At 36.4% G+C, this 16,409-nt stretch overlaps 15 protein-coding genes across 15 annotated transcripts; 6 read left to right on the forward strand and 9 right to left on the reverse strand. All coding sequences in view use genetic code 6, as the record gives it.

The window, feature by feature from the left end:
• Nucleotides 1-2: 2 nt before the first annotated feature.
• On the forward strand, nt 3-587 carry SS50377_20985 (Trafficking protein particle complex subunit 3; the record flags this gene model as incomplete). The annotated part of the gene is made up of 1 exon (XM_067904922.1): nt 3-587. The coding sequence occupies one exon, from the start codon at nt 3-5 to the stop codon at nt 585-587; it is 585 nt and encodes a 194-aa protein (XP_067768404.1).
• A 314-nt stretch (nt 588-901) lies between these two features.
• SS50377_20986 (uncharacterized protein) lies at nt 902-3,184 on the forward strand (the record flags this gene model as incomplete). The annotated part of the gene is made up of 1 exon (XM_067904923.1): nt 902-3,184. One exon carries the CDS (start codon nt 902-904, stop codon nt 3,182-3,184), a length of 2,283 nt encoding a protein of 760 aa, XP_067768405.1.
• Nucleotides 3,185-3,203: 19 nt separating this feature from the next.
• Nucleotides 3,204-3,656, reverse strand: SS50377_20987 (uncharacterized protein; the record flags this gene model as incomplete). The annotated part of the gene is made up of 1 exon (XM_067904924.1): nt 3,204-3,656. The coding sequence occupies one exon, from the start codon at nt 3,654-3,656 to the stop codon at nt 3,204-3,206; it is 453 nt and encodes a 150-aa protein (XP_067768406.1).
• A 219-nt stretch (nt 3,657-3,875) lies between these two features.
• Nucleotides 3,876-4,613, reverse strand: SS50377_20988 (Molybdopterin biosynthesis MoeB protein; the record flags this gene model as incomplete). Its single annotated transcript, XM_067904925.1, has 1 exon — nt 3,876-4,613. One exon carries the CDS (start codon nt 4,611-4,613, stop codon nt 3,876-3,878), a length of 738 nt encoding a protein of 245 aa, XP_067768407.1.
• Nucleotides 4,614-4,728: 115 nt separating this feature from the next.
• SS50377_20989 (Transmembrane domain-containing protein) lies at nt 4,729-5,892 on the forward strand (the record flags this gene model as incomplete). Its single annotated transcript, XM_067904926.1, has 1 exon — nt 4,729-5,892. The coding sequence occupies one exon, from the start codon at nt 4,729-4,731 to the stop codon at nt 5,890-5,892; it is 1,164 nt and encodes a 387-aa protein (XP_067768408.1).
• Nucleotide 5,893: 1 nt separating this feature from the next.
• SS50377_20990 (uncharacterized protein) lies at nt 5,894-6,091 on the reverse strand (the record flags this gene model as incomplete). The annotated part of the gene is made up of 1 exon (XM_067904927.1): nt 5,894-6,091. One exon carries the CDS (start codon nt 6,089-6,091, stop codon nt 5,894-5,896), a length of 198 nt encoding a protein of 65 aa, XP_067768409.1.
• A 102-nt stretch (nt 6,092-6,193) lies between these two features.
• SS50377_20991 (uncharacterized protein) lies at nt 6,194-6,562 on the reverse strand (the record flags this gene model as incomplete). Its single annotated transcript, XM_067904928.1, has 1 exon — nt 6,194-6,562. The coding sequence occupies one exon, from the start codon at nt 6,560-6,562 to the stop codon at nt 6,194-6,196; it is 369 nt and encodes a 122-aa protein (XP_067768410.1).
• An 86-nt stretch (nt 6,563-6,648) lies between these two features.
• On the reverse strand, nt 6,649-7,134 carry SS50377_20992 (Peptide methionine sulfoxide reductase MsrA; the record flags this gene model as incomplete). The annotated part of the gene is made up of 1 exon (XM_067904929.1): nt 6,649-7,134. The coding sequence occupies one exon, from the start codon at nt 7,132-7,134 to the stop codon at nt 6,649-6,651; it is 486 nt and encodes a 161-aa protein (XP_067768411.1).
• A 54-nt stretch (nt 7,135-7,188) lies between these two features.
• SS50377_20993 (uncharacterized protein) lies at nt 7,189-7,896 on the reverse strand (the record flags this gene model as incomplete). The annotated part of the gene is made up of 1 exon (XM_067904930.1): nt 7,189-7,896. One exon carries the CDS (start codon nt 7,894-7,896, stop codon nt 7,189-7,191), a length of 708 nt encoding a protein of 235 aa, XP_067768412.1.
• Nucleotides 7,897-7,998: 102 nt separating this feature from the next.
• Nucleotides 7,999-8,298, reverse strand: SS50377_20994 (uncharacterized protein; the record flags this gene model as incomplete). The annotated part of the gene is made up of 1 exon (XM_067904931.1): nt 7,999-8,298. The coding sequence occupies one exon, from the start codon at nt 8,296-8,298 to the stop codon at nt 7,999-8,001; it is 300 nt and encodes a 99-aa protein (XP_067768413.1).
• A 513-nt stretch (nt 8,299-8,811) lies between these two features.
• On the forward strand, nt 8,812-10,485 carry SS50377_20995 (RING Zn-finger domain-containing protein; the record flags this gene model as incomplete). Its single annotated transcript, XM_067904932.1, has 1 exon — nt 8,812-10,485. The coding sequence occupies one exon, from the start codon at nt 8,812-8,814 to the stop codon at nt 10,483-10,485; it is 1,674 nt and encodes a 557-aa protein (XP_067768414.1).
• Nucleotides 10,486-10,525: 40 nt separating this feature from the next.
• Nucleotides 10,526-11,311, forward strand: SS50377_20996 (uncharacterized protein; the record flags this gene model as incomplete). The annotated part of the gene is made up of 1 exon (XM_067904933.1): nt 10,526-11,311. The coding sequence occupies one exon, from the start codon at nt 10,526-10,528 to the stop codon at nt 11,309-11,311; it is 786 nt and encodes a 261-aa protein (XP_067768415.1).
• A 99-nt stretch (nt 11,312-11,410) lies between these two features.
• SS50377_20997 (uncharacterized protein) lies at nt 11,411-12,199 on the reverse strand (the record flags this gene model as incomplete). The annotated part of the gene is made up of 1 exon (XM_067904934.1): nt 11,411-12,199. One exon carries the CDS (start codon nt 12,197-12,199, stop codon nt 11,411-11,413), a length of 789 nt encoding a protein of 262 aa, XP_067768416.1.
• Nucleotides 12,200-12,550: 351 nt separating this feature from the next.
• Nucleotides 12,551-14,878, reverse strand: SS50377_20998 (uncharacterized protein; the record flags this gene model as incomplete). The annotated part of the gene is made up of 1 exon (XM_067904935.1): nt 12,551-14,878. The coding sequence occupies one exon, from the start codon at nt 14,876-14,878 to the stop codon at nt 12,551-12,553; it is 2,328 nt and encodes a 775-aa protein (XP_067768417.1).
• Nucleotides 14,879-14,950: 72 nt separating this feature from the next.
• On the forward strand, nt 14,951-16,219 carry SS50377_20999 (putative RNA methylase; the record flags this gene model as incomplete). The annotated part of the gene is made up of 1 exon (XM_067904936.1): nt 14,951-16,219. The coding sequence occupies one exon, from the start codon at nt 14,951-14,953 to the stop codon at nt 16,217-16,219; it is 1,269 nt and encodes a 422-aa protein (XP_067768418.1).
• Nucleotides 16,220-16,409: the final 190 nt, after the last annotated feature.

Genomic DNA, 16,409 nt, shown 5'->3' on the forward strand with positions numbered 1-16,409 from the left:
AAATGGGGCAACGTGGCTAAGATCTAAGGGGACATTCGGTTTATCTCCAGTAGCGCTAACGACGCAAGATCCTCCATTCCAAAGCCAAAATGAATGGTTCGATTCCCTCAATAATTCTCGGTGCAGTACTCCAGCAGACTGTCGCCAACTTACAAGATGTTCAAGAGATCAACTAGCAGCTGACGATCATGGGAGAGGGACTCGGCGCCAGACTTGTCGAGATTTTCCTGTCACAGGTCCCTACTAGCTGTCGTAGTTTCGAAAATGCTGGAAACGGTATTGCTCTCGCCATGCGATATTTCTTGACATAGTTTTCAAGTTCTATAAAGGACGTATCTTCAGGTGAAGATGGCATATCCCTGCTCAGTGCGACACAGACGGTAATGGTGATCTCTATCAAGAGTAATCCCATTACAGCAGAGATGGTGCTCCCAAGACATCTTAATAGTATCAAGCCAGATAGTATCATGTGCGGTGCCGTGCAGGGTGCGCTTACAACGCTGGGTTGGGCCACTGTGGTGACCTTCGAGCAGGACACATTAACGATTACCAAAACCGCCGAAATCGTCGAGGAGCTGGCTGTGTGAGTACCCGAACCATCACTTCCCGGCTATGCTTAATACTGTATTTGGTTTATTTTCTAATTTTTCTACAAGATATTTTAAGTCCGAAAGTCAAATAATTTACGTTGGTAGAAAAATTAAAGATTAATAACTGTAATTGACAGAAAAATAATGTTATGCTTACTTATTCACTATAAGTTTCGTTTTCAGCATCTGATAATTTAAACATATGTATTCACTATTAATAACTCTCATACTATTTAATATATCTTTCCTTATCTATTAAAGTATGTAACTTTATATATTATATAATACTAAAATACGAAGTCACCGCTCTAATGGATCTGTCGCTTTCCTAATCATGGAGGTCAAAAAGAAATGAATAAAACGTTACTTAATCAAATGACTAGTTATTAAAAGCATTAAATTAAGCAAATTTAGAAATTCAGAGTCTTATATAGCAAATAGATGCATTAGAACATAAAATGGCTCAACCTGTCGGCATTAGGGCTGAAGAAGCAGAAAGAAAACTATTTTTAGCTCAGAAACGTAGTAAAAGATAAGAAGGAGATATTATAGCGCTAACTTAATCTCACGATCGCTTGCGTTCTGAATTTCTTAAATTATTAGAACTAAAAAACCAGCTGTAAAAATAGCTGGCAGATGGTCAGATAGATGTTATTTCAGTATAAAAGAAAACAGAATATCTAGGTTAAATTGAAAATTAACTAGTTGTTTTAAAATAGGAGAATAACTATTTAGTTGCAGGAAAATATCAGCTAGAAGTGCAAATTCCTCCTTTGAATAAATAAATTTATTAGTTAACTTAAGAGAAAGCATAGCTTACAGAGGAAGTTATTTAGTTAGAGGAAAGAGTCGGGGTTAGATAAGTTGAAATTTTGCAATTAAAAAGCTAGGTTAGTAATTTAACAAGCAAAAACACCATTTTAGAGTAAGAATTGTTAACATCTACTACATAACTAAACAAACTATAAGATAATGAATAAAAAATTTACTTCTAGTTGAATTAATAAAATGAGCATATAGAGTAATCTGAAGCTAAATTAGTTTAGCAAAGCGAAGAAATACTTCGCTTAAGAGGATTACTAACCGAAAAAGAAAGTTTATACAATATGAAAGAAAAATAAATAGGAATGGTTAGAGATCATGTGAAAGAGTTAAAAGGAGAAGTTTAAAAATACAAAGAAGAAATCAAAAATGTTAAAAGTAATAATTTAGAATTATAAGGTGTATTATAGACTTAATAGGTTACTAACAAAAATCACTTAGAGACTTTATAGATGAGTAAAATGATGTTAACGGAATATAGTGTTGGAATATAGTATTTAGAAAGTGATTTAGGAAAGTAAAAATAATATATCAAAAGTTTAGAACTCGAGATTAATAAAACTTCAAGTGCCCCTATCACTGCTGTTAATGATACAAATATAGTAGAGTAATAAACTATTCCACTGTAAAATTCTCAAAATGAAAACCTATCTGTTTTATAGTTAAGTATAGATTAAGATATTGGTAATGAATTGGAAATAGTATCTTTGTCAGCACCTGAAATGATAATGTAACTAGCTATAAATGATGAGTTAGATATATAACCCAAGATGGAGGTGGAACCAGTAGCTGAACCCCAGATGGAGGTGGAACCAGTAGCTGAACCCCAGATGGAGGTGGAACCCGTGGTTGAACCCCAGATGGAGGTGGAACCAGTAGCTGAACCCCAGATGGAGGTGGAACCAGTAGCTGAACCCCAGATGGAGGTGGAACCCGTGGTTGAACCCCAGATGGAGGTGGAACCCGTGGTTGAACCCCAGATGGAGGTGGAACCCGTGGTTGAACCCCAGATGGAGGTGGAACCAGTAGCTGAACCCCAGATGGAGGTGGAACCAGTAGCTGAACCCCAGATGGAGGTGGAACCAGTAGCTGAACCCCAGATGGAGGTGGAACCCGTGGTTGAACCCCAGATGGAGGTGGAACCAGTAGCTGAACCCCAGATAGAGGTGGAACCAGTAGCTGAACCACAGATGGAGGTGGAACCCGTGGTTGAACCCCAGATGGAGGTGGAACCAGTAGCTGAACCCCAGATGGAGGTGGAACCAGTAGCTGAACCCCAGATGGAGGTGGAACCAGTAGCTGAACCCCAGATGGAGGTGGAACCCGTGGTTGAACCCCAGATGGAGGTGGAACCAGTAGCTGAACCCCAGATGGAGGTGGAACCAGTAGCTGAACCCCAGATGGAGGTGGAACCCGTGGTTGAACCCCAGATGGAGGTGGAACCCGTAGCTGAACCCCAGATGGAGGTGGAACCAGTAGCTGAACCCCAGATAGAGGTGGAACCAGTAGCTGAACCACAGATGGAGGTGGAACCCGTGGTTGAACCCCAGATAGAGGTGGAATTTTCAATTGAACCGCATATCAGTCTTATTCCATTAATTATCAGCACTGACGACTAGCCGATACCGGATGCTGAATTTCTACAACGCAGCTCACCTCAGTCGATTCCTTCAATTCTAAATGATTTTTCAAACGTGTCTGATAGAAAGTCTACAATCTCATAAATACCGCTTTCGTCCAATAACTCGATCGTCTAGGATGATTTTAAGTGAACTATTGATATTTCCACTGTCACTCATCAGCCGGTAAATCTGGGAAGTTCAAAAATTCAGGATCCTTCCCAGTTGCAGCCTTGAGCTTTGCCTAAACAAAATTACGAGATTTACCATTTTTGATGTCAGTAAAATATGAGGCATATACAGGGTCTTCTGAACGGGGCCCCGTAAAATTAGAACTTACTGTTTACTGCGTCATAACCTAAACTGCAAATTTTGGAACTGGTGATTTAACCTAGGAAAATTGAGCAGGCTACTCTTGCTCTACTATATTTTTAGGTAGAAAATCGTAAACAGGGTATTCAAATTGATATCCAAATATTAAATATGGCCAAAAAACATTTTCGTTTTTAAGTAGTAAGTTTACAAAATGTTGTTAATCTTTAGGATTTATCAATTATATTAGGGAATCTGGTTTAACTACTTTAAGTTAAGAGATACTTTCTTGGATTTCCTCAATGGTAATCATTTTCAATCTACAAACTAATAATTATGATAATCATATATACTATAATTTATTTTATAAAAATGATGAATTAGCTCAAACCATAAGAGTGCGTAAAAAGCTTGCAGCAACTCCGCGAGGAAGTTGTTCAGGCAATCAAAGAAGGTGAGGAGAGCTAAATTGATAATTTTAGGGCGAAATTTCATGAAATTACTGGGAAAATCCCAAAGTGATAACTTACCCTCATTTCAGTTTCGAGACAATAAACTTACCTCCGATAATCCTCTCAATAGCAGCGTAGCCAACCCAAATACCGAACATGCTCGTCATCACGGCATAGCTGGGCAGGCTCATTTTGACACCGTCTGCGTCCTTCGGGTGAGGCGCTGGCTTCTCAAGACTCAGCACGCAAACAGCATCCTTGCAGTCCCTTCCATCCAGCTCGATTTTGGACTTCACGCGCTTCGCAAGCGCACAGCAGCGGATTTGGTCGAGCTGCACTACGTTTATTTTGCTCGGGTCGTGCTTCCTGGCGGCGCCCATGCTGGAGACGATGGGCATCTTAGCGTCTAGGCAGGCCTGGATTATCTCAGTTTTCTGCACGAACAGGTCAATGCAGTCCACAACGATCTGGATCTCATGCTACTTGATGAGCTCAAGGACGCGGGCGCCGTTGACTTTCTCGTTAACGGCGACGCATTTCGCATCCGGGTTGATCGATTCTACGCGGAGCCTCGCGACCTCTGCCTTTTACTAACCCATTGTTTCCTGCGTAGCTAGCACCTGGCGGTTCGTGTTCGACGGTTCGAAGCGGTCAAAATCTACCAGAACGAAGAACTGAACTCCCGAGCGGGCGAGTGTTTCCAGCGCCATACCGCCGACAGCGCCACATCCCAGGAGCAGAAGTTTCGTTGATTACATAAGTTTCAGGGCTTCTGGCGATTTTGCGAGCTCAAAGCGCTGGAATAGCGGGTGGGACATTTGGGTAGAGGGGTATTGAACGGGATATCTTAAATTATGAATAATAATGTTAAGCGGATTGAAACATTACGTTTAGTGTATTATATATCTATATATAATAATATATAGTGTTCAGATGGTGAGTAAAGCAGTTAATATATCTGTTAGCGTTTTGCTATTGCTTGGCGGTGCACTGTGTTCGGGCTTAAATTTAGGTATGTTATCAATTGATCCAATTAAGTTAAAAGACCAGTTAGAAACTGGAAATCAGAGATAAACGCGATAGGCAAAACTGCTTATCCCCTTAGTTAATGACAGGCATATGATCATTGTAGTTATACTACTTGGAAATGCTCTGTGTATGGAGCTCATGCCTATACTATTAGAAAGAATTATTGGATTTACTGGGACAATTATCATATCAACTATTGTTGTTGTTATTTTTTGTGAAATAATACCACAGGGTCTTATGACAAAGTATAAAATGGAATTATGTGGTATTTTTGCTCCTTTTGTATGGTTTATAATATTTTAAACTTTCATACTTAGCTATCCTCTCGCAAGAATTTTGGATCTAATCCTAGGGAAAGAAGATCATGAAAAATACTCCCGTGAGGAGTTAGTTCAATTAATAGCTATCCATTCTATGGAAGAATTTCATGAAGGAACACATTAACCATAAATTGCATCCAGAGATGAAGATAAAGATCTTTTTATTTGCCAAGCAGCTCGCAGTTCAATTAATAGAGTATCATTTATAGAATAATAATTGTAAAAAGAACTTTAGTAGGCTGAATAATAATAAGAGAAATTAACTTATGATGAGGTCTCTGTTGTGTGTGGAATATTAAAAATACATGAAAAGGTAGCCAAAGATATATATACACCTTTAGACTAAATGTATATGCTAGATTATAACAAAATAATAGAATCTAGTACCTTTTCTGAGATTTACGAAAATGGATATTCTCGAGTTCCTATTTATTTAAGAGATAGAAACAATATAGTTGGAGTTTTATTAACTAAATAACTTATTAAGTATTCCCCTTTAGTTTCAATTGACCTTAGAAGTCTAGATATACGATCGTAAGTCCCTTTACTACCTGAATAATTATCATTAATAGATGTTTTACATGAATTTCAGAAAGGATCTGCTCATATGGGAGCAGTTGTTTCAGACAAAGAATTTAAAGTTATTGGATTTATCACATTAGAATAAGTATTAGAATAAATTTTATAGGAAGAAATTTTTGATGAATATGATGTATTAAGGGAAACTAGGAAATAAAATTAAAAATGACTCATCTTCTATTACTTGTTGATTATTTCAAATATTATTTAATTTCAGCTAAAATCTCTGGATTAATCAACACATTCTTCTCGTCAATTATATTAATATTTTAATCATCTCTTCTATCTTCTAATAGAACAATCTGATACTCTGGAAGTGTCAACAATACCCATTCTGCACCTCCTTATGAAGTCAATTTAATGTTCATTATTAATATTAATTATATTTTTATATAATAAGTCCAATACTATAGACACACCTAGTTTTAAAAAGCCTTATCTAAAATTAAATTATAAATATAAATTCTTACTCACTCTCTCCATAAAAAATTAAAAAAGTCATCCTTTACGTCTTAACCACCCTATATCATCAACTAAGTAATTGCTCGCATCTTTTGAATTTTGTCTATCTGTTATCGTATTATCGAATTTTCCTGCTCTAAATTTGCAATATTTTATCTCACAGGTATCAATTCCAGCTATAATATCTAGCTTTTCGCCTATAATATCTCCGATTCTAATTTTAATTTTTTAGACTCTTTTTATGTCATTGATACAAGTTCCTAACACTCTTTAAGTGATTATGATTAAATTTCAGAGAATTCTTCATATGCTTTAGGATGATATTTAAGTACAGATCCTAGTTCCTGAAGAATAGTAATCAATTCATTAAATGACATTTATAATTATATAAATATTATATGATAAAATATTGTATAATAAAAACAGGCTTAATAAAGTTTATATACCTTAATAATAAAAATCATCATTATTTATGCTTAGCAATATCAATATGGCAATATCCAGATGGATTATTTTTTAAATAGTTTTAATGATAATCTTCTGCGATAAAGTAATTTTCCAATTTCATGACTTCAACAACAATCTTGGCTTCTGAATAATCTTCTTGGACAGAATTAATTTTTTGCTCGATTGTTTTAGCGTCATCTTCAGTCACCCAGTAAATACCAGTTCTGTACTAAGTTCCTCTATCATTTCCCTATCTGTTTAAGATTGTAGGATCAATAATGGTAAAATATACATCTAAAATTTGTTGTAATGAAACAATAGATGGGTTATAATTGATTTGTATGGCTTCTGATGCCCCAGTAGTACCTTAACAAACCTGCTTATACTTCGGATTATCAATATTAGAGTTAGCATAGCCTGTACTTGTTGATGTGACGCCTTTCATTTCTCTAAAAACCTCTTGGACCCCCCAAAAGCATCCACCTGCAAGATAAATAGTCATTTTGATTTGTTTATTTTTAAACCTTATTTACTATTATAAAAGATATATAAACTTTCACTAATCCCAATTTCTTATATTGTGTTGATTTCGATACTATTCGCTCATATCTCTGAAAATTTTATCAGCCGACACAATTACCTATTCTTTTCTGCTAATTTAGTTTCTACAAGGACTTTGCTTAATTTAAAAAGGTTTAAAGCCTGTATATGACTAAATATACTAGTTTTTGAATTGATTGTTGTTATCTTTATTATAAGGAGGGCGTAACTTTTAAGCAATCTCTACCTATTACTCCTACTTACTTTCATAGTTTGCATAATTAAGATTACTAAAAGATGATTATTGCTTTAACGAATTAGCTGAGAAACCACGATATTTACCTCTTAATAAAGGTGATTAAGTTAATTTTTATGCATTTTTCTATCGTTGCTCCTTTTATTTCATAATGGATTATCGCTAATGCCGCTCTAAGTAATCTGTATGCAAGAAATCTAGCATTTAATTAAGTTATTCTTATTATATACTAAATTAATCAGATTTCTATGTTCGAACTTGCTATTCACGCCCAACTATATGAGTGATAGAATGCATGCGATTCATTATTTTTTATGTTGCTTTATATAATATATGCATAATTTAAAATGGGAATATGCTCATGTCAAATTAACAGATAATAAAAATAACCATAATCTTACAGTAATTCAATATAGGAGACAGAATAATCTAATATATCGTAGAATCACTCAATCCACGAAGATTCATTTAATATTTAATAACTTTCTTAAATAAATCTAGATGAACTAATGCTTGATTTCAAGAAAAAAGTATCTATCTAAGATAATCACTTTTGATTCTGATTAAATATCAAATATCATCTTCTTCAGCTAAAAATGCTACTAAAAAAGCATCATAATTCGAGAACTCTCTAAAATTTATCTCACTTACCTTATCTTTGAGTGGTTAAATAATATTTCCAGTTAGTACACAATATCCTGGAAATTAGTTTCCTATTAAATCAACAAATTCAGACACTGACTAATCGAGTTCAGACCCAATTTTATCTATTTCTTCTTGAATATCTTTGTCTATGCTAGATATTAAATATTACTATACTTCCTCAAGCTTACGATTTTTAGAAAAGCAAGCTGATGCACAAATATTCATTTAATATTATTTAAACTAGCTAGATGCGAATAGTTTAGAACTAGTAAGCGTAATAGATTGATTTCTTGACAAGTTTATTGTATTAATAATTCCAAAATTAATTTGCCTATTACTCTGTAGTAGACAATTATCAGAATGCAACTCAATAATTTTATTATTTTATACAGGTCTCAAGATAAAACTTGAGGATCCATTCTAACTATTAATAATAAAAAGTTTTTCATCTATATAGGATTTAGCAAAGTGTCTACTATTGTGTAGCATTATATGCAAATCTTAAGGTATTAGTAGCTAAAAATAAATTTAATCATATGATAATTTTATATAATCTAAAGCGTCTCTAAATTCTATATTTTAAACTTCGGAATACATCGAAAGTATATTTCTTATGGATGAATTTTACTGTAATGATCCCTAAGTTATCTGTGATAAAATAACTTATGGACAGATGATTGTTTACATTTGACTTGCCGAATTACGAATTATTAAATATATAGTACATATATATTGAAAATGCCTCCTTGTCTTATTTGCTACGAAAACTGCAAATACATAGCATACACCGACTGCCAGCATTCTTGCTGCGTAAAATGTTACGAAATAGAGAATAATTTGTCAAAAAAGAATAAGTGTCTCATTTGTTCGTAGGTTAATCCTCAAGTCTGCCTGTGCCCAGCCCCACTACCGGTAGAAGACTTCACCAAGCTGAAACACCTTAAAAATATTAAATTTGACTCTACACTTTCCGCCTTTATCCACAGCTCAGTGACTCCTTATCTAGCATCGCTAAGCCTACCAAAATGCCCGAAATGCGACTTCTAGCCAGCCTCGTAAGCCGAACTTCTAAATCATGTGACATAAACTCATAATCTCAGTTTCTGCAAAATATGCATCAAATTTAGACCTATGTTCCTAATTGACCAACCGTTGTTTGCGCGTCCCTAATTGGGGAAGCACATAGCCAGCCACCCGAAATGTATTCTATGTGGTGAGACTTTTTATGACAGCGAAGCATTAAAATCACACTATCAAACTATCCACTACCGTTGCGACCTCTGCAGAAACTACTAGGTGGACGACTCTTACTGGGCTGGAATGCAGGATCTCGTAGAGCATATTAGCAGTGCGCACATCAGCTGCCCCTTCAAGTAGTGCTAACTTGAAGGGTTCGGGTTTGTGAGCGAAAAGCAGCAGATTGAGCACATATTAGAGGTGCACCAGGAGCAAATTGGTGCCAAAATTGACACTTATAAGCAAAAATTAAACAGCCTCAAGAAGCAGAAAAATATCGTAAATTTAGCAGATTTGGATGAATTTAAGTAAAATTATTCAATTAATAACCGTAAACTTGATCGTACCCACAAAGTTAAGATCACAGAACAGCCTAGTGTTGTGAACGAACAGTTTGTGATTCAGTATTTTAACAACGTAAGAAAGGTGAAAAAAGTGCCCAGCAAGCAGCCTTAATACGAAGAATTCGTAGAGTAGAAATCACTCAACCAGCCGCACCAAAAACCGTTAAAAGCATAGACCCAAAAAGACGATTTACCGTTCTTTGCAGAGTCGAATTTCTTCCAAATCAAGCTCTAGAAGCAGTAAAAGAAGCAGAAATTGCAACTGATATAACAGAATCTGCAACAGTCTGAAAACATGTTTGATGAGATTCTGCAGTAGAAACCGCCGCGAAATTCCAGTAAGCCGGCAGCAAAACGAGCAGCACCTGAGAGCGCCAGAAACACACAATTCGACAACGTCGTCACGTGCTGCATCCTATTCGATTCTCGCGGACAGCCTTCCCAAATTGCGCTCTCGCGACTCGTTTCTGGCTCCGTCTCGGCGACGCTTTTCCTGGTTTTCAACGCAGATGACCCACTGAGTTTCGTGGTCCCGAGCGCTGCCGAATTCGGAAAATTCGGCTGCCTGCTCCGTAGCTTCTGCTACGCCAGCGCGGTCCAGCTCAGATGCCTGGGCGAGGTGAACGAGCGGATCCAAATGTGCGTTTCTGGTGTTTTCGGACGTGGCGAAGAAGTGAATTTCTACTGCATCAGCGAAGTAGCGGCATCAAAAGCTGCGATTTAGGACCTTTTTGGGTTCAAGTGTGTGGTGAGCGAGGAGCAGATAAGCACAATAGCGGGAAACGGCTTGTCTGCGCTAGAAATAGTCATCTAGAGTAATTCCAAAAAATGATTTTATTGGTTTCAATATATAATATATCGTTAATCCAAATATGGCTGAGTCGATTACCGACTACGAACTCCTACTTTTGACCTATACCCAGAATGCAGCCCCTGTGAAACCTTCTAAAGACGATGAAAATTCGTCGTACAGCAGATTTGCAAAGCTAGCTAACTCGGTTTCTCATGGCGACACACCCATATCGTTCGTGCAGCCATCTGTTGAGACAGTAAAATAACTGAAACAGACATCATACAATATTAACGATTTATCCATGTTTCTTGAGGATCGTGAAGCATACGTGACCGAGGGTAACCGGTTAAAACAGAAAATTCTTCTAAATGATGACAGAACTGCACTACGGCAGCGTAAAATACTGTAAAACTTTATCACAGAGCAGTCGGTATTATCTGCAAATCAACGTTCGAAACTAGTGCTTCAGCGTGAAAAAGAGGCGCTTCAGAGCGCTAAAAATACTTTTTTATTCTACGAAGAGCAGTTTATTTCTATGACAAGATGGTCAGCATTCTAATAATTGAGATTTTTAGGAGAAGACTAGCGTAAGCAAGAAGGTAAGGTCTTAGCTAAACGATAAGCACTGTTGCAGAAAAGTATTAACCTGCAGCTTAGCTTTATCGAACAATATGAAACCGACAGCCTAAAATTTTTGAGTGGCCTGCAAAAGTTTAGGTAAGAGTAAGCCAAAGTAAATAGTGGTTGCGATGATATTATTGCATCAGAAGCATTTATAGCTTAGGTTGATGGAGAGCGGGACCTACAGCATATTTTCAATGTGAAGATACAAAGTGTAGAAGGTATTTTTGACGATTTTGAGTGAGTGTAGGTATAAAGTTCTTAATATAAAAATATTTTGATTTATTAATTTCTAGAACTATATAAATATGCCATATCTGATTTATTTAAATCATTATATTGCTCATTTGTCTTCTAATATTTCGCAGCTTTCAACGTCTTTCTATTAGAATTATACATTCGTATCAACTTCTCTAGTATAACACTCAATTTATACTATGTCCAGGAACTGCGCGTGCGCCTCGGCCCGGGTGGCGACGCTGCGGCCGCGGAGCCGCGCTGCCTGGAGGGCGAAGTAGTCCTCGCGGAAGGCGCAGTACTCCGCCACGTTGTCGTTGCCGGGTGCCTCCACCTCCATGCGGATGATGTCCAGCTCAGCGCCCTGCAGCGCCAGCCCGGGCAGCAGCACCTGCGCGTTGGTGGTGTAGAGCCTCACGCTCCCCGGGCGGTAGAAGGCGTCCAGCTGCGCCTGGGTGAGTGCCGCCTCGGTCGTCTCCGCGACGGCGCGCACCACCGGCACGAGCTGGCAGGGCTGCAGCTCGAAGGAGAGCAGGCGCACCTGGTCGGTTGCGAACGCCTGTGCGAGCTGCACCTGGTACGGCGGGAGGGTGGCGAGCCGCTGGCCCAGCAGGAACTTGGAGATGTACTGGTACAGGGACAGCTCCGGAAGCACCACCACATCCCGGAAGCCCAGACCGTCCAGGTATGGGTAGTCCGCGGGCCTGACCAGGATGGTCTCGGCGACGGGGCAGGTGAGCCTCAGCTAAACGCAGCGGAGGAACACACTCTGCAAGAGCACTTAATTATAGTCACCTAATATTTAAGTTTATTCTTGATATAGGTTAATTATACCCGTATTGAGCAAACTAAATATAAAATCTTTAATCGGTTTAGAAGTAATTACCAATCTCATCCTTTATTAATGAAGAATCTAAGAGATTGATGTTCTTCATTGGAAACCTACATAAAGATAGGGATCTCTATAATAGACCTGATAAATAATAGTTAGTTCAATAAAGTTTTATATAATTATTATTTTTCTTCTGACTACAATATATCAAAAATTGTTATAACGTTATAAATATAAAGCATAGATAAAGATTTATAAAAAGATATCATTAAATTTCTCTAAAATAAAATTTAGTAACCATTAACATGTATTATTAATGATAAATTTTGAAATACTCACGCTAGGACTTTCATTAAAAATAATATTATCTTTTATTTCTTAATACCATAGATATTTAAAAAAAATATTTTTGTTTCACTCCACTTTGTAGCATAATTTAAACTATTCTCTGAGTTCCTTGCAATTCAGTTTTTTAATTTCTGCAATTTTGAATAAAAACTCACAAATTGGTCCAGCTATGAAAAAGTCAAATCCAGAAGTTTATAGTTTGAAATCAACTTAAGTTGTCTCGATTTCTTAGCCACAAATTACACCCAATAAAACTTAACTAATGAAATATTTGAATGTAATACTAACATAAATAATATCTAATTTCATTAAATCTACTAGATAGCTTATAATTGGCTCTGATTTTACCGTAATTTCATTGAAACAGGTACGAATAATACAGGTAGTAAATGTTGCTAATAAGCCGAATTAGGTTCCAATATATTTTCCTACTTCTGGTACGAAAAGTTGACTAAAACTCTGACCGAATTCGCTTGAAAATTTACAAATATCATATTTTTGAAGGCTTTTAATAGGTTGTTTCGGTTTTTCTGCATTAAAAATGGGAATATTTACTTATTAAGTAAAAGTTTTATTTTCATAAAAATAAAGGCTGCTTTAACTCACAATTTCGTTATTTTAACTAAAAATTATAGTACCTGCATTTGGGCTGGTTCCCATTTCGTTGCCACAAACTCCTTCAAATAGTAAATTCGGTTTTTGTAGTTAATTTTTCGATGCAAAAATAAAGTTATAAGTAGATAGAATGGAATCTGAAAATATGCGAGAATAGGACAGCTAAAACGAAGATTTTGATTCTAACAATCTTGCTGCACCATAAGGGTTTGCTGCATTAATCAATGCATCAAAAGAATTATTGGCGATCTCATAACATTATTCTGATTTGTATAAACAGGCGCCGATAATCAATTATGGGAAATCGACTATTGATTATTCATCAGTGTGGTTGATTAAATAAGTAGGCTTAAAAACTAACTGAGATAGTTTCTACGAATTGTTAAAAACTGATGTAAAAATTGTATCATAAACATGTGGCGCGGACGTTAAATATAAATTGTGCGCTACTTGAATTTGTGCCAAATAATTTTGAGCTAATTTGTATTACGTTTCTTTATAAAATATCTAATAAGCTACTTTTAAGCTAAATGCATTATGAGAATAATTTTCCTATAATTATTAGATTATTACCTCAATTTTATCTGCTTTATCTCTTAATAATTCTATTTTTCCAGTAGTTGAGTAATTAAGTAAAATTGCCGACTTCAAAAGTGAATCTACTTCTTAAAAATGATTATTTTATCTATCTAAAACTTCGATAATTTCCTCCACAGTTAATATACTAAAAATTTTGGTAAATAAACAAATATCAATAGGTACAGTTATAGTGCTTTTAATGATAAAGTTGTATACTGCTTGCAACTATTCTATAGAAGTAGAAGCACTTGTTATAATAGATAAGATATCAGATTATTATGGATTTTTTGTCAAGACAAAAGTAATAAATTTACCCCAAAAACTAATTTTGCTAATTAGTTTGACTGTCACTTCTTCATATGTCGCTGAAAAATTAATGATTGGGTCTACAAAGTCGATAAATCCAGTTTTATTAAATGCGACAATAAGATTTTCTAAAATAAGTTTTCTGTGTTCTTGTGGATTTTAAATAAAGCAAGTTAATAATAAATGCAGTCTAGGTGTCGTTTGTGCTATGCTTTTAGTCACAAACTCCTTATCGAACATTTCTTTAACAAATCTTACAATTTAACCAGGCTCGACTGATTTATTGCACAATATCATACCTAAAAACATGAAAATATTATTAAGAATTTGAATCCCATGATCGCGATGAATCCGGTCGCCTATTTGCCCATTAATGTTCACGTTTTTCATGTCAGCATTTTAAATATTTTACCTCACCAAAAGCTCTATAAATATCTTACTTTCGTTGAGAATAGCATCGATTTGAGCACTCTGGCGTTTACACATCTTTATAAAATTTTAGCTGAAACATATGCTTAAATTCTCCCTAATGGAAACCGCCTCATTTTTAGATTTAGTTTTATAACTATTTATAGATTTTTCGATAGGTTCAAGTTTTTGGCTGTCAAAATTTGCGAATTAAAGAGTTTAGTCAAAGTTGATTAGGTAAAGAAAATTGAGCTATGGAAGCGTCAAAATATCAAGTTGGGAAGATACTGTTTAAAGAGCGAACTTCTATGGGTCGATGCATTGGCGCGCATATGCGTACTGGCCAAGGTTAACATGCGCATATGCCTTTAGGGAGTTAAATTATGCTTTTTGACCTTCATTTTTAGCTGATAGAACTAATTTTTCGATTAACATCAACGAATTTTCGTATTCCTTTGCGTCGAATGCTCTAAAGATTTTATCCATGAGATAAAAGAAGTGGTATGCCTTATACTTTAATATCAATATAAAAATATATCTTAAGTTTCCATTTCTTTAATGCCTCCCCCAGAACGCCTTGAGTCTGCTGATATTGACCCTTAAATATAACAAATACAATAATTTATTAACGAAAATATAACTATTTATATGGTGAATTTTCCAGGAGCTGCCCTTGTAAATTTTCATATTCCCGAACTTGTAGCAGCACTTTAGTCTACTAACTCATAAATTCTGTATCCTTATATATCCCCAATAGCATTTTTCACCACAACTGAACCTGACCTGAGAATAACCACCTTACTTTCCTCAATGTCCCTCACCAAGCATTTTGGCAAAGTTTGCGCTATCTCAAATACACCTGAAGACTGTGTTTTGTAGTAAACAAAGTAAATTGTAGAATCTACCTATTACAAACAAGTAGAAGAACTAACCTTCAAGATGGTTGCGAACTTCATCGGAGATACTGACCAGGATATAGCGTAAAAAATTTAAATCCAAGAAGCTATTTACAATAAAGCGCAGTTTATGGCCCCAAAAGTCAACCTGAAAAGCTCAGATTTAAACTTCAACATCATCTACGACTACATCTCGGCGCCAACCAGATTTGTCTTCTCTATTTCGCGTAATGTGCCATTAAAACGAACGCAAATACAATCCAAGCTGGCACTCACCCGGAGGGCCTACCTGGGCCCCACCTCCATGGACGCCGAGCTCGCTGGCATCATGACGACGCTCGCAAACGTTAAAGCCGGTGATTTCGTCTGCGACCCCTTCTGTGGTACCTGCAGTATTTTGACCGCCTGTGCCAGTATAGGTGCAATCTGTATCGGAGGTGATTTCGACTACAAGGTCATCCGCGGTCGCAAGATGAAGAGCTACGTGGATAACTACCGGTAATACGGCTACAATCTGCCAGAAATTTGCCAGCAGGATATTTTCCATCCCACCTTCAAGCCTGCCATTTTCGATGCCATCATTTGCGACCCACCGTACTGCATTCGTGCAACGGGTGGGAACGAGGCCATGAGCGATATCTATTTGGAGCTCATCAAATTCGCATCAAAAGGCCTTCAAATAGGCGGAAAACTCGTTTTTTGGATGCCAGTGCCGGTCGGGTTCGATCAGGGGAGGGAAATCTTCCTGGGTTGTGGATTCAAGTAAATTGGCGTATATCTATAGGAATTGACCCGAAAATACGGTAGAATTCTGGTCGAAATGGTCAAAACTGGAGATCTGGAATAGCATTTTGGGTTCAACGGTGTGTCGCATTTGGACTAACTGAGGGAACTCTTGGGTTTGAATAAGAGGAAGGTAGACGAGGTGTGACAGATTTATTTGTTGTATGAAGATTATAAATTATTTATTTAAGAGCACAATTTGGTTAAACCTTGCTAGAAATAATAGATATTGTAACTTACATTACTTAGGACTGATCTGATATTGAACCAAGTACTTATAGTAAGTAAAACAAGATTGCTTTTTTAATGTATAAAATAAGACTGTAGTATGATGTAAA

The sequence above is a fragment of the Spironucleus salmonicida genome, chromosome 1 (genome assembly GCF_000497125.1).
Source record: "Spironucleus salmonicida strain ATCC 50377 chromosome 1, whole genome shotgun sequence".
In the NCBI taxonomy this organism is placed as follows: domain Eukaryota; phylum Fornicata; order Diplomonadida; family Hexamitidae; genus Spironucleus; species Spironucleus salmonicida.